At 50.1% G+C, this 23,585-nt stretch overlaps 1 protein-coding gene across 5 annotated transcripts; it reads right to left on the reverse strand.

Annotated features, from left to right (window-relative positions):
• Positions 1-240: 240 nt before the first annotated feature.
• On the reverse strand, positions 241-23,427 carry SGSM3 (small G protein signaling modulator 3). Of its 5 annotated transcripts, none has more exons than XM_015860653.2 (23): positions 23,299-23,421; positions 21,146-21,343; positions 16,813-16,896; positions 15,515-15,600; positions 14,351-14,417; positions 12,770-12,978; positions 12,513-12,620; positions 11,508-11,651; positions 10,959-11,154; positions 10,589-10,734; positions 9,791-10,018; positions 8,606-8,660; positions 6,829-6,956; positions 6,397-6,552; positions 5,744-5,798; positions 5,339-5,388; positions 3,988-4,140; positions 3,822-3,892; positions 3,435-3,483; positions 3,033-3,118; positions 2,622-2,744; positions 1,724-1,784; positions 241-1,387 (listed from the first exon to the last, which is right to left on the reverse strand). In XM_015860653.2, the coding sequence occupies exons 3-23, from the start codon at positions 16,817-16,819 to the stop codon at positions 1,304-1,306; spliced, it is 2,262 nt and encodes a 753-aa protein (XP_015716139.1). In that variant the 5' UTR covers positions 16,820-16,896; positions 21,146-21,343; positions 23,299-23,421; the 3' UTR covers positions 241-1,303. The 5 variants fall into 5 exon arrangements, with proteins under 5 accessions (XP_015716139.1, XP_015716148.1, XP_015716126.1 ...); XM_015860662.2 differs by lacking the exon at positions 23,299-23,421 and adding an exon at positions 22,826-23,205; XM_015860640.1 differs by lacking the exon at positions 21,146-21,343 and having other exon boundaries at positions 23,299-23,427.
• Positions 23,428-23,585: the final 158 nt, after the last annotated feature.

The raw sequence follows: 23,585 nt of genomic DNA on the forward strand, positions 1-23,585 counted from the left end.
TGCAGAGCTGGCCTTAGGGCAGGAGGAGCGCAGGTAGCTCAGAGCTTGAGTAAGCAGCAGGGCTGGCCCTTCCCCACTCCCCACTCCCCCACCCCCCCACCCCCCAGTTCAGTTGCCCCAGGCCCCATCCGACCTGGCCTTGAGTGCCTCCAGGGATGGTGCACCACAGCTCTGCTTCAATCTGCTCAGCAAGGAATTTAGTGAGCCCCAGCCCCATGGAAAAACAAAGCCCAAGTCCGGTGCTCTCCCAAGATGCAGTTTATTTACAAACCCACAGAATAAAGTAAAGTAAGAATCTAGTGTCATCTCACCAGTAGTTTGTGCTCACTGACAAGCGCTTTCAGTAGAAAGTCACAGACTCCATATCCAGAGCCACCACCACAAAGCAGCAATTCTCCACTCCCGCCTGGTGTCCCCCCCAACCCCCCGCCGCAGGGCGAGGAGGACCAGTGGGTCTCCCTGAGCCGGCTCCAACCTGAACCCCATCCTGAGCTACAACAGTGCCAAAATATACACACATTCCCGGAGTTAATTTACAGCTTTTTGGTTAACGGTAAAAATCACGTAGAGACTAAAATGACATGAAACACTCTTGTAGGGGAGTGTTGGTTTTTGTCCGCTCCCAGAGGAGACAAAGCCCGTCCCCTGGGGCTGTTAGAGCAGTAACAGGCTGGTGCTCTATGGCACCACTTGTCAGCACCCCACACACCAGTGCCAGAGAAGCGGGATGAGGCTGAGACTGGTTCCCCCTTCTCTGCCCTGGCTCCGGGTCGGACGAACCCATCCAAGTGCTTCGGGTTCTGCCCTCCCCCTCCACTCAGAGGTGAGCCCTTGGATGGCACGAGGTGGGATGTGTGGCCTTCCCTGCCCCACACAGCGCTAAGTCCATCACCACTTCGGTTCCACCTGCAGTGCCACCCTTCACAGATCAAAGCCATCCTGCAAGGATTGTGTCTGCCCCACAGCTACGGCAGCACTGTAAATGCTGGCACACAGCAGCAGGAAATGGGGGTGGCAGAGATGGGGAAGGCTGGGATGGGGCACTCATTTTTGGATCAGAACACACCATGTGTGTCCCTGTGCAGCATCAGCCTTGACCATCACCACCCTCGGGTCTGGCAGCAGCAGCACAAGGCCACGCTGCGTCAGTCCCAGGTGGCCTGGCAGCCCCCTGAAGGGATTCTGTCACAGATACAAGTGTGGGGAGGGAGAAGGAAGGGAAGGAAGGGGATGTGAGATGAAGGGGGTTGGGGAGAGGAGTGCACGCCACTGAGAAGGTTCCCGGGGCAGGGTGGGGTGGAGGTCACCCATCTATGTCCCAGCTGAAGAGGTGGTGCTTCACAAGCATGTCCTGCACGCCCTCCTTCAGTGGCTTCTTCTCCTTCTCCTGCAGGGAGGCACAGAGAGCTGGATCAGTGCACTACATCCAGACAAGCAGGGCCCAGGCAGCCCAGGCAACTGGCATCCAGCAGAACCACCCACACTTCCCACCCCAGCCCAGCTGAGGCAGGGAGAGGCCCTGCGGTTTGGAGAGCAGGAGGAAGGGAGGGGCTGCCACTTCCCTCTGCCCCAGCTGTGCAGGCGGTGCCACCTGTGCCTGGGCACTGACAGCGAAAGCAGCTCCATCCACAGCTGGCTGCAGGATGGGCCGGAGCACCAAACATTGAGGAGAGGGGCTGAGCGAAGCCCCCAGCTCAGAAGAGGAGCGATGCTGCCGACTCACCTCCCTCTTTATTGGCAGCTCCCAGTCCTGAGACAGGCTGAAGGCAAATTTGCAGAGCACTCTGAAATGGAAGAGAGCGGTGATAGTGCGCACAGTCAGAGCTGCTGCCCCAGCTACACAACTGCTCCTCAGCTTGCCCTGGAAAATCGCTCAGTTTCATAGGGATGGCGAGCCTTTCTGTTGGCACCAATAAAGCAGCACCAGCCACTTGTGGCCGGTTTCCCTCCTGTGCTTCGGGCTTTGCATCTTGCCAGGCCCACGCTGGGAAGAGGAGCTTAGAAATGTGACTCAAGTGCAACCCCTACAGAGCCTGACAACACAACGCAGGGAAGCAAAGGCAGCTCCAGTTCCTAATGAGCCCCAGCCCAGCCAAGAACCAGTTCAAGCCACTCAGCTTTGAGCAAGCAGCCTCAGGCTCACTGCAGCACAGTGGAGGGAACTCCTACTCACAGCAGTGCCAGGAGCAGGGCACCTTTAGGTGTGGGCAGCACACAAGACCTGCTCCCCACTACAGATGCTCCTGCTGGGAACTACTGTGATTAGCAGAGGATCTGGAGGGCAGGATGGACAAGGTGGTATCTTCATCCAAATAGCTGCAGGGCTGACCTGCTTTTGGCTGCCCCAGAGGAGGCTGCTGACAGGAAGGTGCTGCATGCTCATCATCACAGCTCCCCAGAAGCCAGGTTCTGATGTTAATCAAGCGGGCACTGTGCATCCCATTAAACTGTCTAGACAGTCACTGCTACCTCAGCACACAGAAAGAGATCTCTGCAGGGGGGATGTCTGGACAGCTGAAGCTACTGCTGTCTGGTGAGGGCCCAAACCCAGCTGCAGTGAGGGCCACCACCCCCCAAAGGGCAGGAGGAAATCTATGAAAGACCTATAGGGACAGACTTACCTCAGCTCACACTTGATCTGGACCCATCCGGGGCTGCGCAGGAATGACCAGGGATGAAACCACTTCTCCACGGTCTGCAGGCTTGAACACAGCACCTCCAGCCACAAATGGAGCACTTGTTCGCTGCAGTGATGGGGCAGAGGTTTGTTACTGTGCTGAAGCCAGGGGAAGAAGCTGTATCCCCTTGGGAATGCCTAATTTCAGCCCCAGCAGAATGGGGATGCCCCAAGTAAATCTATGTGGGTCACCACAGCAAGCGAGAAAGGAGCAGATCCCACTGAATGGCTGAAAAGGGGAAGAAGCCCCCATGGCCTAAGGTAGACTGAAGCAACTGCTGCCCATGGGCCTGTTCTGCTCCCTCCCGAGCACTGAGCACCCACAGCGTGAGGATGACAGGTCTGAGTGACTCACTTGAGCCCAACGCAGATGAGGGAACGAAGTTTCACATCCATCTGTGCATGTGCAGCGTTGTGCGTCATGTTCACAGCCTGAACTGCCTGCAGGGCAGGAAGATGTGGTTACCGTCTGCTCACAGCTTCACCTTAAGCTGGGCTGAGCAGCCATTTCAGCAGCACAGCCAAGTGCTGCCCCCATAAGAGCTCCCCACCTTCACCCAGCACCACCTGCCAGCATTAGTGGGGCTGAGGTTGCCTGACACTTCCATTTTCTGCCTCTCCCCAAGCACGTGGTGTGTTCACACCACCAAGGAAGGTCAGGCATCTCCCTGGAGAAGGGCATCATCCTCCAGCAGGTTCCGTGGTAAACATCCCTATGTTACCAGCTGGGTTTTGCCTGGGTTGGGGCAGCACTCACCCGATAAAGCAGCTCCTCTGGAGTGAGGACTTTGCCATCTTCATCCAGCCTGAAAGATCACAGAAAAAAGCTAGTGCAGGAACCATCCCTGGGCACATGTAGGCCCCTCCAAAACCCAACAGGGACAGCTCCATTGCTTTTGCTAAGACCACAGGTGATCACACAGATATGAGAGAGCAAAATATGACCCCAGATGCAAATGCAGGAGCCCGGGAAAGATGGCAAAAGCCAGCCCCAATTCAGCAAAGGCATGGCAGCCTGCTGGTACCACACATGGAGGCTGTGGCAGACCATGACCTTCCCCATGGTAGAAAGCAGCAGCAGTGTGGCAGACAGACAGGAGCAGGGCAAAGACACTGTTGCTCGCTGTGAAAGAAGTGGCCTTACCTGTAAGTCTTGCAGAGCACAAGGCGAGAATACACAGAGTCAAAGTCCCGTTCCACTTCCCTGCTTGCAGCCTAGAAGGGCATAGGGACAGTCAGTACACACTGCCCTGCAGCCCCTTCACCTCATCCCTCAGACAGCACTATTCCATGGAAGGAACTGATCTCACCTCTTCAATGAACAGCCAAGGATGGCAGGCACCTCCCAGCAGCGTTGGCTTCTTCAAACCATGTTCAAATATGGACTTCAAGGCAGGACAAAGCGTCCCTCGTACCAAGTCTGTCACCCCTTCTGTGACCGAGTCATCTCCAGCGATGGAGTACTGAGGAACACCAAGAACCAGCTGTCAGCAGACTGCTGAGGGGTCAGCTCACAGCTAACTTCAGTCCTCCACTCCCAGGTGCACCCCAACCATTTTCTCAGCCTCTTATGCTTCCTGCTGGCTCTTGCATAAGGTGCCATGTTCAGTGCTGGTCCCCTGGGGACATCAGCTGGGACATCAGCACTTTCATGTCTAGGTGTTGGACATGTTACTGGTGACACCACCACCATCCTGGCAGCATTCAGCATGGAGGAACTGTTGCAGTTTGGTGTGATGCTGTCCAGGCTAAGGTGAGGTCGGGACAAGCAGTGAGGGCTCCTGAGGCTCTGTCAGCTGCTAAAGGCCAGGATAAATAGGAGTGTGTGAGAATTCTCAGGTCAGCTGTTCAGTCACTCAAAGGTATCACGCTGACACACTGCTGTCCCACAGGACTAACAGGAACATGTCAAGATTAGAATAAATGGGATCCTTCACATTTCCTCATCTGGGAGAAGAACTGTTCAGCAGCACAGTTTATACATGCAGATACATGATCTGCATTTATAGAACCAGCCCAGAGAAGGGGAGTGAAGGAAGTAAGTGAGATGTCAATGATGACATCTAACTAAGGGCTTCACGTGGGGTCTCAGGTTGGCCTTTGAGCCATTCCTCTCTTTGCAAATGGTGAGGAGGAGGAGAACAGACTTTTTCTCCACTTCTGCAAATTGCACATGCCAACAGCTGATGATATTGATCTCCTATCAGTAGCCTTGGGGCCACAAGTGAGGCATCTGCTCTAAGCAGCTGGCATCTCACTGCTGCTGCTGGTCACGAGAGGAACCAAGACAGTGCTCCCTCAGGCACAAATATTCAGACCATGTCCTCTGGTGACCACAGAGCATCAGCAGGACTTGCAGGGATAGTCTCAGAGGAGGAAGAGAATACAGGCATTGGGAAGCAGAAACACTGACCACAGAACCCTGCTGTGTGCTTGCTTTTTGCTTTCCCAAAGCTGGTCTCTGAGGGCCCTGCTATCCCAGGCACTGCACTCAGCTCCCCATGCAGCCTGTGCTGCCTGCTGAGCAAACAGGCTTAGGAAAATAAGCTGATAACATCACCAGGTTGCTCAATAGCCAGAGAGAGCAAACACACTCAAAGAAGGTAATACATGTCTCTTTTCAGTTATGACATTACCTTTTTCAATTATTTTGTTAATTACCTCTTTGCTCCTCTCATCCAAGATCTCCACAAATTTTGCAGGAAACCAACCTATGAAGACAGAGATAGATACCACAGACACTGAGAATCCCCAGTGTAAGAGGAGCCCTGTGAAGGCTGGGAATAAATCGGAGTTTATAAGGTCCAACCCTAAAAAGGAAGCGAGCAGCAGAGATGAGGTACACCTGAACCACACTGTGACAGGAGGATGCAGCCTAACCTTGCTGTTTGCAAGAAGCAACCATGTAGCTGCAACCACCACCCTCATACCATGCTGGAATATTCCCCTCGTCTCTGGCAGCTCCTCAGAGTGACTGGCAGAGCCTTTTATTACAATATACCTCCACATTTGCTGTGGATGAATGCATGCCTGTTCCACCCAGTAAAAGCTGTCCGGCTCTCTCACCTCTCAGTCCATTCAGTTCTCCAACCCAACAGTGCTCATCCTTCTGGGAGATGATCTGAAAAACAGGGAGTGGAAAGCAGCAGTTGGAGAGAACGTCAGCGACTTGCAGCAGTGAGGCGTGGAGGTGGGACACAGAAATCTGTCCCAACAGGAGCACGTGCAGTGCCAGGAGGGTGCCAGCTGCCTGACTGTGGGTGCATAACTGCTTTCTTTTCAGCTCTTTTGTCAGTGCTCCCTTCTCACACTATCCGGGGCCTTCAACAGCAAAAAGCTTCTGGAAACACCATTCCATGCCTCTTTTTCTAAGCTCTAGATGCCCACAGCTAAAAGACAGAATGGGTGCTTTCAGTCTTACCACAACCTGGTGCGTGGTGTTGAACTGGAACATAGATTGGACTAACGCTAGCTTTGGCTCAGCTGTATGGCAGCCAGGAAAGGGACTCTGTAGTTGCATCGAGACAAGACAACACAAGAGGAACACACTGCCTCAGCCCCAGACAGCCCCCAGAACCACCATCTGCTTCTCTTTGGACTCTAACTGGGCTCTGAGCTCATCTCCTCCCTTGTTTCCCCACAGAAGAGGCAGTGTAGAATCCCAAACGTGTTTGGACATCACGATTGTGCCCTGGTGCCTCCCCCATAGGCTGGCATACCGTAATGATGTCATTCTTGCGGAAACCCAGCTCATCATCGTCGTGCCGCTCGAAGTCCAGCAGTGCCTTGGCACGGCGACGGCGGTTGCGGGAACAGGCCACGTAGTTCTCGTGATCCCGCTGGTGGCTCTCCATACTGTAGTCTGGAGTCAGATCCTGGCAAGCACATGGACACGGAGCAGAGGAATGAAAAACAACAGATGATGAAAGTTGGAATAGATGAGTTTTAAAGGTCTGTTTCAACTCAAATGAGCCTATGAATGTATGCCCAGCTCATCTACCACAGCCCTTGGCCCTTGTTCCCAAGCTCTTCTCCTCACAGGAAGACAGCACTAGAGAAGGGCTGAGCAGCCACCACCCTCCATCTGTTACACCTGACACATCCTCCCTCAAGTCCAGCCGCTCCAGGTGCACACAGCAGCTCCCACTCACAACGCTGCAGTTCTTGGGATCCACACACTGGAAGTGCCGTGCCACCTGCAGAATGGCCTCGCGAAGGTCGGCCACCAGCTCTGTCTGCTTGATGTTCTTGGCTTTCAGTGCCTCCAAGTCGTCATCCCCTGGTGGAACCCATGCAGCCAGAGAGAAGATGCAGAAGGGAAAACGAGTATGAGATATTTTTTATTAATATTATTAATCATTAGGTCTACAGAAATCAAACAAGCCTGACATACAATTGCCTACATTAAAGCAGGTGCTTACTACCAATCTATTCAGTAGTGTACACAAGAAGTACCAACATGCAGCTGCATCTTAATGAAGAGTAATTCCTGCTTTATGAAGAGTGATAAACTGTGCCTTTTAATCTCAAGTGACACTAATTAAAAAGACCAAAACTTCAGGAACATAACTGGATTCAATTTTTAATTATTTTTAATTGTTTTCTATTGGTTGTGTATATTACGAGATTTAGATACACGAAGCATAAGGAAAAAAAATGAACTTTGTTTACAGACTAGAAATAGGGTAAGTCACACTAAGTCCCAGTCCAAGCAATGAAAATTAACCAAAACCTCCCTGTGAGTGGCCATAGTGTGTGAGAAGCCTCACTACAGATTCAAAGAGACAGACTGGAAACAGATCACACAGAGGGTGGAAGATTAACACTGCTAAAACAGAAGGTGCCTGAAGAAGAAACTTCTCAACCACATCCATGAGAGCTCAGTGGGCTGCCCTCCTTTACAAATACTATTACATCATTTAGTTCCTTCTGGCCAAAATACCACGCTCCTTGCTCCACGTCCAGATGAATCCCACCCAAACAAGAGCAAGAGAGACAGGAAGAAAGTTTTATACCCTTTCCCCATTCAAATATATATAATACAAAATAAAGCAGCTGGGGTTACCAGCAGACACACCTCGCTGCACCTGACATGCCTGCAAATATGTTTCCAAAGCAGGAAATGAGAATAAAATCAGCTGCATGTGAGAGGGCTCTATTTTGAGCCTGCGAAGCCTGATGAGCTGCTTAGTTGTGCAGAGGAGGGCTAACTCTCATGCATCACCTTGTTGCAATACCCATCCAAAAGGAAAAGGGGTGGGGGAATGGCTGTTTATGAGGGTGGACTTCTATTTTAAATAATGTTTCAGTTACTGAGAATAACGTAAGGATAAAACCATGATAATCACTGTACATAAAATCCACTGAAATGAGCAAACACCATCAGTCACCTCAGTAATATGTTTCTAACACTGATGTGTCTTGTAGCTTGAAATCTGTCTTGGTGCCTGAAAATAACTCCCCATCACCTTCAAGAAAGCTGTTGGGTTAGCTCATAAGCAATGAGAATTAAGAAACGAAAGTGTCCACAATGTTAAATTCTCAGAGTAGGTATGGAAACGAGCATCAGTGATATTTGAAGTTATACATTTTGACTTATGAATCTTGATGAGTTGTACATCAAACCATCCTGCCTGGTCTGGGATCTTCAGGAGAGCACAGCACACAGTCCATGTATGCATGCATGCAGTCTACTGGAAAACACATTCAAACATCTGGCCAGCACAAGGAGCCCATCCATACCAAGTCTTAAGGGCCTACCAACTGATCATGCCAAAGCAAGCAAATAGAAAGCTCCTTCCAACTCATCCTTCAGTTATGGATCCCTTCTCTTCTCCTCCTCTGTCCATGTGTTCCCCTGCATTACTCCCACCCCTCATAGCCGCTTAATCTTCCAGCACCAAGTGAAAAGCACACGACTGTCCTTACCAAAAAGCAGAGAGGTGATGCCAGATTTCCTGCGCTGAGTCCTGCGTCGCACGATCTGAAAAGGGAAAAGAGAACAAAGTGCACAATCTTTTGTAAGTTTAGTAAATAAAATTATCCTCCACACTGGTCAGGTCTGAGCAAGGGGCTCTGATAGGAGTTTTTTCCACACAGAGGGTGGTGACACATTGGAAGAGGTTGCCCAAGGAGGCTGTGGATGCCCCATCCCTGCAGGCATTCAAGGCCAGGCTGGATGTGGCTCCGGGCAGCCTGGTCTGGTGGTTGGCAACCCTGCACATAGCAGGGGGTTGAAACTGGATGTCTATTGTGGTCCTTTTCAACCCAGGCCATTTGATGATTCTGTCATAGCTAACACTGCAAGGGGCAGGAAAGTGACTTTGCAGTTTTAGACAGGAGTTGTTCTAGCTCCAGTGCAATGAATCAGCTCTATTGCTTGTTCTGTTCTGTGTGCAGTGGTTATTTATAGCTCAATTATGACAAAAGCATACATGAAGTTCAAGAATCAACTATGATTCAATTGAATAATTTCAGTTTAATTTTACCTGTTGCCAGCAGCACTTCCACACAATTGTGTTTAAATTTCTAAGTGGCTGCTTATTACATTTTAGAATTGCAGGAGTGCCTGATGATAAGCACAAAGATGAGCATCAAGGAGATACATTTCATACAGGCTTGACGAATAGGAGGTATTACATCTGCAACTGCAGACTGTGACCTATGACTAAACACAGATGTGTTTCTTATTCAGCTTCTGAAAAGCACTCTACTTTCCGGAATTATTTCAGCACGTCAGTTTCTTACTAATGGATGAATCCCAGGTCCCACTCAACTGCACGCTTACGTTAGTCCCAAAGTGAATGCTGTTTCTTTCATCATTTCTCATTAATGAAATGTTACGCTTTCCATTGTTACTCTCATTAATGAGAATCGCAATTGACATCAGCATTCCTTTCATCTGTGGATTTATCAATCAGGACAGAGTCGGCAGCATTTCATTGGTACAGGCCTTCCCTTCTCTTGCCAGCACCTTCTCTCTGGGTGACAGAGCCAACATGCTCTCAGACAGGAGGACCTCTTGCCCGCAAACAGCAGTTGGTTGAAATACAAGGTATTATTATATCTGATAAAAACAGAGCAGCAGAAGCAGAGGGAATTCAGAGCGCTCACTTTGGATAAATTGTTGACAGTGGTGCTGGAGTTGAGCAGCTGCCCCTGGTCAGCAATGAGGTAGGCCAAGTGTTTGCGACGCTGGGTCTCCACCGCCACATCTGTGAGCGAGCCGGCCACGCGCATGGCCTCCCGCAGCAGCACATCTGCATCTTCTATCTGACTTGGGATGTCCGAGAGCGTGTTGAAGATTGAGGCAGAGTTCTCAGACTGGATCAGCTCATCCTCCTGCAAAGATGCAGTTGTTTTTCCACACAGAACAGTCAGCATGACAGTTATGCTCCTGAAGCTGCTATATTCAACTACACATTCAGCATACAGCCCAGGCCAGAAGCAATACAGGTACAGCTATGAAATTACATTAAAAACTTTGGTAGAAAAAAATGCAGGCTAGCTCCAGGTACAGAAAAGCAATTTTTTTACTACTCTACTGTAATGAGATCTGCTCCCCAAACTCCACATGGCATGTTTTTGAGTCATAGAGACGGTGCAAAACCAAGAGATGTTTTGATTTAAATAGGATGCATTCTCAGGTTGGGATCTAGAGCAAAAAGAGGGAGTAGCTGATGGGGTTTAATTATGAGGGATCAAATGAGGTAAGCAGGGAAAACAGCAATCCCTGAGTCTGCAAAGCACCCTAGAAGTTTTCATGGCTCCCACTTCTGAGGAAAACAAGGAGTCATCTTCCCTTGCACACTCCCAGACCACATACAGCAAGTGTATACAAAGCCCTTTTGCATCTAAATCTTGCAGTCAAATACTGAAGAGCTATAAAGAAGGAAGTGCTGGTAGTGCTACCTTCATACTGAGCATGCCCAAAGTGAGCTGGAACAGCACCAGAGAGCCCTCATAGAAGAAGAGGTCCCAAATGCGCAGCAGCAGCTTGATGTGGACAACACTAGCGAAGGAGGTGAGGAACCAGTGCAAGGTGATCAGGGACAGCTCTGTGAACAGAGACATACAAAAGAATCATGGGATAACCAGCAGAGACAGACTGTCCTAAGTGCTGCCCTCCCAGCTTACAGATGACCAGGCACTGTCCTGGCCTCCAAGCTTTGTTTGGAGTTTGCTCCAAGTTTGCTCCAAGCTCTGCTGCTCTCTCTTTGTGAAATGAGGGCAGTGATCTCTGCCTGCACACCACCCAGAGGAGCCACGGGCACACTTTTACCGATGTCATGCTCCTGGAGCAGCTTGTCCAGACGGGGTAGGTACTGTACAATGAGCTGTCGCAGGACGCGCTGGTCTGTCTGCACCCCCATCAGGGTAGTACTGAAGTAGGAGGCGGGAACCAGTTCCTCAATGATAGCACACATCATCCAGAAGGCATCTTCCTCCTCCAAGAAGAGCAGCAGAGAGGCGGCCACCTGGCATTTTGAAGGGAGATTACATGCCAAGCCTGAGCTAAGAGCAGAACTCTTCACACGGTCCAGTGTCTACAAGACCAACGCCTTCCTTCCTCTGCAGCAGCTCTCCTGCAGTCTCTCCCAAGGAAGGGATTTCTGCACAGTGTAACGCCTGTTCCTCCCCCACAGAGGGACCAAATTATTGCACACCTTTGGACATGCTCCACCCTCCTCAAGCAATATGTTCTGTGTAAAAGAGATTTCCCTTAAGCTAGCCTGGAGGTCATAGCATCTGGCAACATGACCTCAAATCACTTACCCCAAGGTAGCTACAGAACAATCCCTACCACAAAACCACTATTAAAGCAGGTTACCATGCCAGTGCCTTGGCAATATCCAATCTCTGGGTAGAGCCAGGCAAGTCCCCGTAGTATCCTGCGTAGTCGTGGCACCCCAATGCTGTTCATGTTGGAGAAGCAGGCATTGCTGGGCATTGTGCGGAGCAGGTCTTTCTCAATCTGTCAGACAGCCATAAGCAAGAAAAAGGATAAGCATCTGAACAATTGTCTTCTGCTGTCTGCACTTATCAATGGCTTCTTGCCTCAGTGAGCTCTGCTTCCCTACACCCAGCTCCTCAGGCATCAAAGAAGATGGCACTGTTGAAGCAGCTGAGGTTAATTTAAATTTAATTTTTTCAATACAAGAGGGCTGGTTAGGAACCATACAGAAATTTAATTTAATAATTAATAATTAATAATAATTAATTAATTTAATAATTTAATACCCTTCACTAACATGTAAAAAACCAGTCACATGGCAAGTCCAAAGAAATACTTGATACTCCCTAGAAACACCTGCCTTCACTCAGCCCCTATCTTCTCCACTTACAGTAAAGCATGCTGGCCAGGAATTTAATCTGCTTGGATTTCAAGCAAGGATTCCCACCATGCTTATTCCAGAGAAACCAACAGTGTGGCCACACCTGTGGTGGGGAAGTTGGAGGTGAACAGCCCACAGCTCCCCCTGGCCAAAGTTGTCCCTCCTTCCATCATTATCTCAGTGGAAATGCATCTACCAGTGTTTCACCCTTTGCTTCCCTCAGTGAATATCAGGAACTTGCCCAGATAAAACTGCATTGTGGTATTCTAGCCTGCAGATAGCAGAGGTTAAACCCCCTTCCTAGGAGGGAGGGGATCTGCACAGCTTCTACTCCAACAAAACAAAGAGCCCAATAAGATTATTCAGTAGGATTCAACCAAGCGTCCTCTTGACTGTCCTTGATGCAGGTGTTAAACAGACATCTCTTCCTCTTCATGAAGCAAATCTTGCTGTTCTCCTCACTCTCTTATGCCCAGTCAGCACTAGGCAGCATCTCTCACCTGTTTGGCAGCAATGGTTTCATCATTTGAGCTGTTTTTCACAATATCACGATATGACATCTCTGAATTTCTCTTCTTCTGCAAGGCCCCAGACAGACGCATCCACAGCTGTAGGGACAGAGTAAACAGCAATAAGAGTCACTAAGCCAGCCCCAGAAAGCCATGGCCTGGCATCTTCCCAACCATGACAGGGTAGCCTCAATTCACTGTCTCTTCCTCCAGGCAGGAAGGTCAGCCCAGAGTCTGAGAGCTCTCACCTGTGGTCTCATGCTGTGCGGGATGCCAGCCAGCACCAGGGAGCGTAGTTTGTCTGAATGTGGGAGGGTGACCTCAATTTTGTCCCAGGTGAGGTCACCCACATCATGGTTGTGTGTGAATTCCAGGTGAGCTTGCCACTTAAGCCTCTGCTGTGGCTCCTCTGTCAGTGGGAGCCCCAGAAACTTGCTGGAGTTTGGCTCAGCACCGTCTGCCTCAGCAAAGGGAAAGGAATAAAATGGAGACAAGTAAGAGAAGGAACAAACATAGGGCAGGGTGGGGAGTAGGACAGCCATCTGAAAAAAGCACATAAAGACTTTCTGGTCTTCCAGCCAGAGGATGGGAAGGCAAAGCTTGGTTTCTAATTGTCTTCCCCATGCAGCAAATGTTGTGATCGTAAGCAAAAGGCACTGGAGCCTTAAGAACCAAGAAGCTGACAGCAGGTCAAGGCTCTGCTTACACATGATTTACAGCAGAGTGTGGCTGGAATTAAGCAAAACCCTGGCAGCAGCTATCCTGCTGGGTTTTGTGAGGATCTGTAAATCAAGCTGACAAAAGCATAGCAAGCCTCCGAGGTGACAAGCAGAAAGCTGTATGTTCATGCAAGTAATGAGGCACAAAATGTTAACTCTGGGGCTACCTATTCACACACACACAAAAATCTTTAATAAGAACATTGTCAAATTCACAGTGAGAGAGCACCTTAACCTGAGGCTAGCTTTCTAAAATAGATACATTAGCACAATACAGGTTTGACATAAGGCATTCCATTCTTCATCACATAGCAGATTCCAACAACGCCATCCATTTCTGCTGACTTTATAATGCACAAGTCTATTAAATGGTTTGGCTGAACAAAACTGGTCTCTCTGTCCTGTCCCCATCTCTAGGTTACTACTTCAAGAAAGTCCTCTAGGACTGCAGAGCCTTAGGGCACCATAGGCAAAAAAAAGTTCTGCCCTCACACTGTATGGCCTGAGACCCGGAAATCCCCTCTCAGAGTGCATAAAGCAATTCCCACCATCCAACAGTCCTCTTTCTTCATCTTTGCAAAGGCAGCAAGCTGTGTAGTTCAATGCCTAACTGCCATAGGCTCTCTTCACCTCCTTCTGTTTGGCCTCCTGCCTCTGGATCTTGCAGAAAAACTAGGATGTGGGTTTTGCCCCTGCAGATTGCTCTGCACTTTGCCAAGATGCTGCAGCCACTCACCTGGGCACAGGCAACACATCACTGTGCCCGCCATTGGTGCTCAGTGCTCCTGACTGCAACAGAGAGCCTGCTGTGAGCCAGCAGAGCTGCCCTTCCCAACACACCATAATGGAAATGGTGGCTTCCTCTTCACTTCCGTCTCTCCCTCACCTACGCCACAGATGTAAGGGGATGGAAAGGACTCTGCTGCATATTTGGTGTTCCAGATTCCACAAGGCCAGCTCAACTGATGCACGGCCCTTGGGAACAATGGCAGTATATGGAAAGAAGCTGACACCTAAATAGATGAAACCTAGCACGCAACGGTTGCAAAATCACTGCCCAGGGCTCCATGCAGCACAAACTGAAAGAGAGAGAGCTGGGAATGGTTTTACCTTCCTTATCAACTCGGAAACCAAATTCGTCATAGCGGAACTCTGGCTGCTCGATGGATTCTTCTTTCTGGAGGACATAAGAAAGGAGAAGAGACATTCTCACCACTCCAGCACTGAGCAACTGAACGGAGACAATGGGATACCACCCCATGCTACACTGCCTGCACTATGCCCTCCGAGCAACTGCACTCCAGGCCCTTTTGTTTTTGATGCTTTCCTCCACAGTTCCTAGTACAGTATAATAATGAAGATTTCCCCATTTGAAAGGGCAGACAGTCTTCCACATGCACTGAGGAATCCACACATCATCTACACCGGGCTCTACTGGCTGCAGCTCTAAGACACAGTAGTCTTCTTTAACCTAGTGCACACACACTGCAAATCCAGCTCCCTGCAGTGCCCCACCTTCCTGCCTTCAGGAAGGTTTTGCTTTCAGGTTTACTCTGACAGACAGTAAGAAAAACTGGTATTTGGATCTGTGATGCAAGCCCAAATTAGAGGCCAAAGGAAATTCAGTTCAAACCCCTGCTTCTTCTATGTTCACAGTGTGCTAACTGGTGGTTATAATCATGAGGCTTTTGTAAGGAGTCAATACCAACAGATGCCTCTGACTCCTGCTGGCCTACCTGTCCCTCCTGTGGGGCACTGCAAGCACTGCACCCAGGCAGCCCCAAAGAAGCACACTTCTAGCATAGCTCCAAAATAAGCGTCAGCCTCCTTCTCTGGGCTCAGTTGCCTTCAGCCAGCACTGTGGGTTAGGTTACAAAATTCCATATCTGCTTCCTTCCTGTTTTGCCCACCTGGAGGCAAGCCCTGGGGTTACCATTTCCTGCCATGCGCAAGCTGTCCAGAGTAGTTTGATGGCAACAGAGACTCGAGTGTCAACATTTTTACAGGGGAGCAATAGTTACAAAATAGCAGAGCAATAATTCACTGAAATTTCTGTGTGCTCTGCAAGATCCTCTTGCAAGATCCAGGACCCAGCCACAAAACAAATGAAGCTTAAATAGCCAACAAGTGCTCCCAAGCAAACCACTGGGGGAAGAGTGCACCCCCCTCTTACCTACAGCATTCAGAGACCACCTGAAATCATCAGGGTCTCTCTATTTCTGTGCACAGTCAGAGAACATATACGTATATAACCCTCCCTGCCCAACACCATACCTGTGTGTATTTCGCCAGGATCTCCTGTGGCCAAATGCTGGGTGTGAGTGCTGAGAAGGGGCCCCCAGCAGAGGGAGTGTGATGGCCTAAACACAAAGAGAGCAACATACATCTGTGAGAACCCAGGACACTCAGTACAGATTGCTACAGCAAGGTAAGGATTTGTGCAGAAGTCTTTACTCCAGACACTGGCATCCAGAGTCACTACTTCTAGATGCTGCGACAGCTTCCACATCACCAAGGAGGTAAGTAATTTTAGAAAGTCTGAACCCTTATAACCAAGCAAAAGAAGCAGGATGGCCAAACTGAGTTCTAACAAAGGGACTTTTGGGGAACAGAAATCGTTCAATGGCACCATCTGATCATTCTTCTTGGAAAAGCTGTGCCAAGTGAAGGCGACCGTTAAACAGATTTATGAAGTGAATGCCTCCTGTAGAGGCACTGACATTGACTCAGCAGCACTCCATACTGCCCTGAAACTGCGTCACCCAGGCAACAGAACGAGACATCGGAGCCCTTAGTAATATGTTCAGCTGCTCCCTTCGCTGCTGAAGGGCTGGGATGTTGCTGCCCTCCCTCTAAGGCTGCCAGGACCATGCACAGACAGCTGCAGCAACGTACTTATGCCTATCACCTTGGTGTTCTGAGTGCAAGGTAAGCGTCCTCCCAGAGGAACTGTCCCCCCTGCAATGAAAGCAAACATTGAGTTTTGCAATTGAAGCAGACAAGCGCATCCCAGATATCACCACAGAGGTTTACTTGGCTTTGAAGTAGTCTCCCTTAGGGTTTTCCCTGAAATAAACTGCTAGCTCAGGAAGAAACATGGGTGTGACTGTTCCACTGCAGGAGGGATGTGCTGGAGGAGACCCAGTATTAGTCAAGCTTGTAACTCGGTAGCCCACAGGCAGACTCCAGTAATACTTCAGCTCTAGAACTACCACTTTATAGAATGAATCTCTCGGGTCACAAGCAAGCCACCTACTTTGGAGCAAGTCCTGGGAGAACAAAACTGAGCAGTTCTTATGAGAAACGTGAAGGCAGACTTCATCTTCCTCTGTAATTCAATGGCTGAAGCAGCTTCTGCAGGCTTCAGCACAGGGTAGGAGAAGGAACTGCACTGCCTTGATCAAAAAGACAGCTAGATCACAAAGAGCTGGGCACTCTCCCTCCATTTCAGGCAGAGCTGTTTGTTAACACACAGAATGGCTGTTGGAATCAGTAACTTTCTTTTACCAAGCTGCAGATGAAGAAAGAGAAAGCCATCAAAGAAGGCATCACGTCCATTTTTGCCTGCTTACCTGACATTGTGCGAGGTAAGGCTGAGTGGCTGAGGCTGCCAGCAGGTCTAAGAATGCTGTTCTCAGGGGTGAGAGGTCACTGTCCTGTTGCAAACAGAGAAAGAAAAACATCAATTGGCATCTGAGAGCACAGTGAGGGACAGACATACTCCCCCAGCACAAACTCCTCACAGCAAACTTCAGAGACTGGAATTCCTTCTTGATTTCACACCTATCAGCTAAAAAGAACACGGTATCACCTACCAAATTCTCTGTGATGCAGCAGCACTGCTGACTGAAAACTTGCCAAAAATCAAGTAAAATTCTATCCTCTTCTCCATCGCAGATTCTGAATCCTATTCAATTATGAACACTAAAAAAAGCAGATGGCACGTCACCATTCTCCAAATTTACTGCCCGCGGTGAGGGGACCAAGGTGGTAAAGTGAGTCTGAGATGCAAGAAGCCTGAAAAAGATCTTAGGAGCATCAGGGCAAAACACAGGAGCACACTTACTTGGGAAAGAACCTGGGAGAAGCTAACACTTGCACGTTTTGAATGGATTTTCCAGCTTCCCTTTTCAGTAAGGCCACTTCTTGCTGCGAACCACTGCAAGAAGGAATGTGAGGGATTCACCCACCCAGCAGGCCTTGTCTGAGTTGCTGACAGTGCTTGGCAGTACAAGGTTATATATCTCCAGCAAGCACTTGCTGCCTACAATAGCAAAAGCTATTAACAAGGGTGAACAGTGATATGACAAGTGGGAATGGTTTTAAACTGAGACAGGGGAGGTTTAGGTTAGAGATTAGGAGGAATTTCTTCACACAGAGGGTGGTGACGCACTGGAACAAGTTGCCCCAGGAGGTTGTGGATGCCCCATCCCTGGAGGCATTCAAGGCCAGGCTGGATGTGGCTCTGGGCAGCCTGGTCTGGTGGTTGGTGACTCTACATATAGCAGGGGGTTGAAACGAGATGATCGTTGTGGTCCTTTTCATCCCAGGCCATTCTATGATCCTGTGACTCTATGGAGTGGCTTGCTATGGCACTCCAAGATAAGCAGCTATAAAGGCACCTGCATCTGAGAATACAAATAAGGCTTCTTCCCCTCAGATTTAAGCAGCTTTCTGCATGAGAAAAGCTGGTACGGCTGCACAGACGCTGATCTCCCAGCACCAACTCTCAGAGCAAAACAGAAGCAAGCAAATGAAAAAAAGCCAACAAATCAAAGCAACCACAAGTCCAGCTTTGTTTGTGAGAAGCTGCCATACCCAAGCATGGCCAGCTGTGAGTTCTGTCCTGCCCCTAACTGCTGCCTGTTGCTCCAGCTCTCTTAGTGCTGGGTCTTCCCTCGGTAGGTAAAGCCATCCCAAGGATAGGAAGGAGCACCTGCACTCTCACTTCATATGGCAGCACTCAGGGTGTGTGTGCAGCAAGCAGGTATTTCCTGATGGTACTCCTGCCAATGCATTTGGAAGCTTTTTGCTGGCTCTCCACTACCCTGCCACCACTCTGGCATGCTCGGTGCCTCAAGCCCCCAGGTCACCATTAACCTTCATGCATGTACAGTCAGTGCTGAACCAACCTGTCACGGAGAAGCCAGGCTTCAGTTAGGCACGTAGACAAGAGAACACCCCATCTCTTGCAAAGGAGACTGGCAAATTTACCTCCAAACTTCCTCTGGACAAACTCGCCCTTCCACACAGCTGCAATGTGAAAGCTTTCAAGTACCTGCCTTCCCGCAAACACCAGATAACAATCTCCTGCTGCCTATGTTTTACTCGCTTGGCTTCTTTTGCCATGTGATCTCCACTTAACCCTGTTGTGGTAGTGCCTGGATGTGCTGGGCATGAATCATAGAACCATTCAAGCTGGAAAAGACCTCTAAAATCATCTGGTCCAACCACCAAGCCATCCCCACCATACCCACTGGCCACGTCCTCAGTGCCACATCCACACAACCTGCAAACACCTCCAGGGAACAGTGCCTGCACCACCTCCCTGTGCAGCCTGTGCCACTGCAGCACCGCTCTGTCTGAGAAGAAATTGTTCATAGTGAAGAAATGCTGTCTGAAGCTTTTCAGTAGGATCTTTATTTTGGCACAAAAACTCCTTCCCAGTTGTGTTCCTCCCCTGCCAATTTTAACCACCATGCTTCATTTGAACACAGACCGTCAGCTGGTTTCCATTGCTCACTGCTATGGTCTTTTATTTCAAGAGCTGTAGGAGAAGTAAGAGCAATAGCAAAGCCACAGTACTCACCAGGAGGCCACATGCTTTGGTGTAATTCTGGAGGCCCCTTCCAATTCAGCTTTTAAAACCGCCCCCACAAGTAGATTGCAACCAATTAAACATATAGAACGTCCTTCTCTTACAATGAAGACAAAAAGCCTGTACTGAATCAGGCAGCTCATTTCTGTACCCTCTCACTTGGGATGCTTTGTTTTCGGAGCTCAAACCTAATGCATGGCACAAGGGGAACCCAGTAATTCCCCTCTGCCTTCCCTTCCCCCAGCAGTTTCCCCTTCAGCCAGGTGAAGTCACGTCCTGGAGCTGCAAATGCCATTAGTTCCACAAGTCAATATTTGCTCTGCACGCATACAGTCAGAAGAAAACTCACAGATAAGCAGGTGAGTGAGCACAGCACAGCCATACCTCTGAGCATGGGGAACAGACACAGTAGCTACTGGCCCTGGTACCCTCACCCTTGCCTTTGGAAGCGTGCAGAATCCCACGCAGCACTGCCAGGGCTCCTGGTTAAGCATTCAATGTGATATCAGCAAACATACATGATTGCAGAAAATACCTTGAAATAGGTTTGTAGACCTGAGATGTTTACAAACAATCGGCCTTGCGCTGCTCCAGGTGCAGGAGGGAGGTGCTGGGTAACCCTTCCTGCTCACTTCCAACCTCAGATGGTGACTGGGAATGAAAAGCTGTGGGACTTCAGCTGCCCTCACCCCACTTCCCTGTAGGAATCCTCCATCAGAGGACATGAGAGTGGCAGGCCTAGAAAGAGTGGTAGGAGCCTGGCAAGCAGCGGCCAGGGCTGTGACACCCTCAGAGCCCAGGAATGACACGATCTGCTGACGGTGCTGTCATGGACTGCAGCAGTGTCCCTCGGGGTCCAGCAGACCCAGCCCCAGCAAAAGATGAACTGGAGGAACTCTGTGTCATGTCTCCTACCACGAAGCATCCTGCAGACCCCTGACCAGGCTTTGCTCCCCACACCAAGTGGTGCCCAGCATTCTGCCCATTGCAAGGGCAGCGAGCTCAGCCAAATCCAAAGGGACAAAGCCTGGACAGCAGACATGGAATGAAAGAGCACTTCTAGCTGCGTGTCCACCTTGAAAATAAGGATGTGAAAAAAGCAAAACGCTGTTTCTTACTGGCTCTGCACTGGGCAGGCAGAACCCAGCCTGACTTCCTGCTCACAGTGTGACATGTCAAACCTGCCTCTACAGAAACTCCCACACAACACCCACTTATGCAGAATGCAGACTTCCTGCCTATGGACAGGCGCAGCTTGTAAAGGCTTTAGGGTCTGCCTGCAGCACTTATTTCTCATATCTGGAGATAACAAAGGCTTCCCCCGTGTGGCTCAGGGAGAAAAAACAACACAGCAAAACAGAACTCAATTCAGGGCTCTGCTGATTCCATGTCGCTAACACAAAACACCACGCTTTGAATCCTGTAAAGTGGAAGGTGTCCGGCCTTACACAGCAAAAGCTGAGTGCCTGCTAAGCACCAACAGCAGCAGAGCACCTTGACTGCCAGATCCTTGGGATCATGAGAGGAGATTTCCCTTTTCCTATATTCCTAAGTGATGACAGGATATGCGATGTGAATACAGAGTGCTGCTCCCACTTCACAGGAGAGGGACAGACTGAGCACTAGGAAAAGCAGCAATGGGATTTGTTTTCTCACATCTACATTAGATGAGGATGGAAGAAAAGGCCAGGATACAAACCAGTAAGGTGACCACTCTCACCATACTGCAAAACTTTCCTTGTTACAAACTAAAGAAAGGTAGACATTCCTGACAGCTACTTACAGATGCTGTGATTATGTTTTCTATGTGACACCTTGACCCTGAGCAGAGACAAGCAGCATTATCCCATCCATCCACATCCAGAGCTCACCCCACACAGAAGCCTGATTTTCAAGCTGCTCTCATCCTGCTGCTGCCAGTGACAAAGGAATAGCCTGAAGAATGGCTCTTCCACGGTACAGATGGATTTGCAGAGCTTTAGTCACCATTCCCTCGGTGAGACACAAGGAAGGCTCAATTCAGGTCACTCCCCTGTAGCTCTGTCATTTATGCACAGCTCATGTTAGCAGAAGAGCCTTGAACTCACCCAGCAGGACTCTAAGCAGCTCTCACTTCACTTGTCTCCAGAAACCAATATTCTAAAGACAGTATCTCCCGTAGCACATCAGATTATCTTCTCTGGGGCTCTACCCATATAGCTCAACCTTCTGAAGCAGCCAAGTCATACCCACATCACGTTCCGGGACTGTTTACAAAGCTCCTAATGCATATCTGGCTTTTGCTCCTGCAAAAATTTGTTCGAGAAGACAAGTCAGATTAAAAACAAAGGCAAGCGACACGATGATCATTAGCGTATGGAACAAAACAAGACAGAAAGAATCATATTTCCTGTTGCTGGGGATCAGGAAGAAATCTTCTCCAGAACAAAAGGGCTGTTAGGGTTATGGATATCTTCTCTCATTTCTGAATCATCAGGTATTACTACCCAGCCAGCAAACACTGCTCTGGCTGGGCAGTGACAACTGCTCTCATCATACTAATGACAACGTGCCAGCTTTCTTCTCTCCTGTTTCATAGAACAAATGGGTTTTTCACTACCTGCAGCCCGCAGCAGCACAGCTGACAAGCAAGATGAGACAGGAACACCCCTCCCCAACCCTCTCAATTCACCTTGAGTGAGCTCTGCTTGTCTCCAGATTTGACTGCCTGATGAGAGGGGCAAGGAAAGAAGTTTAAACAAGCCTGTGTGCTGCTGAGGGTACAGAACTGAAGTGCCAGGTTAACAGCACAGAATGAAGCCAAACCTAAAACGACACAGCAGAGACCCCAAAGCTGGGGAATTGTTTCAGTTCTGAGCAGCTGTGCAGCGCTCCCCTCAGCTCACCAACCGATGCTCACTGTCATAGAATCATTGAATGGTTGGGTTGGAAGGGACCTTTAATACCATCCATTTCCAACCCCCCTGCTATAGGCAGGGACACCTCCCTCCAGACCAGATTACCCAAAGCCCCATCCAGCCTGGCCTTGAATGCTTCATCCCCTCACCAGCAGCGTGCTCCCTCCTCACTGCTGCTGCTGCTCTCTACTGAACATCTCCCTGAGATTACCAAGACACACTGACAAAGCATCTGAAACAGGAATAGAAAAAGGCAGCACCTGGCAGTCTAGTCTTTGAAACACAGAATTAACATAACTTTATATTAACAGGACACAACCAGACCCCTCCCTGACGCCTATAACTACACACCATGCATCTTCTTATGCCCTCCTCCCTTTTTTACTTCATGCATCCTCCAGGAATCCACCCTTCACTTCAGCAGAGGGATAACTCCAGAGATGCTGTGTGCATCCAGACTGGCATCATGAAGCCAATCCTCCTTCCAGTGGCTCTTCTTTCCAGCACATCCCTTCTGACTAAAGCAGCTGAAAAACCATCTAGAACTCAGATTATCCACTGAGTAACTGTATTCCATTCTGCAAAAACACAGCAGGGCCCCACTGCTGACAGTCCCTTTTCTTGGGGGGGTTTAAGACCTGGTTTCCCATCACTGAACAGCGGATGTTCTTAATTTCTGCAACACTTTGTTTCTCGCTCTTGTAGGTTAGGGCTGAAGGACCCTCATGGCACTTTTACTACATTATTACTATCGCTTGTCCCAAAGCATCGCAGCAAGCCAAGAAGAGCAAGATTATTTCAGCCTGTGACTGAAACCTACACCATCAGAGAGAAAGCACCTGTGTAGAAGAAACTTTTCCCTGTCCCTACCTCCTCAGCTCTGTATCAGGCGCTCCCGGAGCCCACAGCCGCTGCCCTCCGAGGGGGTCTCCGCCTGCAGGGCGCGGGCAGGGAAGGCAGCACCACAGGCAGTAGGAGCGCCCGCTGCCCACCGGCTCACCCGGCGCCTCACGCAGCCGAATCCCGCAGGCCCCGGGAGCACCGCCACGTTTCCGTCTCCGTGCCACGCGTGCCTCTCCCCGTGCTGACAGCAGCCTGGCAGGCCGCCACCCCGTCACACAGAGGCGGATGCGAAGAGCGGCGATGCCGGCGGTTGGGGCGCAGCGAGCGGCCGTGTCACAGCAGAGGGGCGCCGCTGGGGAGCGGGGCAGCGCGAGCGTTGCGGAGCGGCGATACCGCAGCGGAGGGGCGAGGCGCGGCTGACAGCCCCGCGCTGAAGGGCGGCCCGCTGAGCGCACCCCGCCCGGCGGCACGGCACGGCCCGACCCCCGCCCGGCGCTCACCTGCTCCGTCAGGGCCCGCTCGGCCGCCGCGTCGCCCGCCCTCACCCGGCGGGTCGAGACCCCGCGCCGCGCCGGCAGCCCCACACGCCGCTACGGAGGGCGCCGACACGCGCATGAGCGGCATCCGGGTGGCGGCGCGGGGCGCGCTGGGAGCTGTAGGCGGTGCGGGGAGCGACTGGCGGCACCGCGGGCACGGAGTGTGGGGTGCGAAGCGAGCAGAAACGGCTTGGAATGGTTGGGCAGAATATTGAGGGTCAGAAATAAGACCAAAGACCTCTTGAAATTCT

This window comes from Coturnix japonica, chromosome 1 (assembly GCF_001577835.2).
Source record: "Coturnix japonica isolate 7356 chromosome 1, Coturnix japonica 2.1, whole genome shotgun sequence".
In the NCBI taxonomy this organism is placed as follows: domain Eukaryota; kingdom Metazoa; phylum Chordata; class Aves; order Galliformes; family Phasianidae; genus Coturnix; species Coturnix japonica.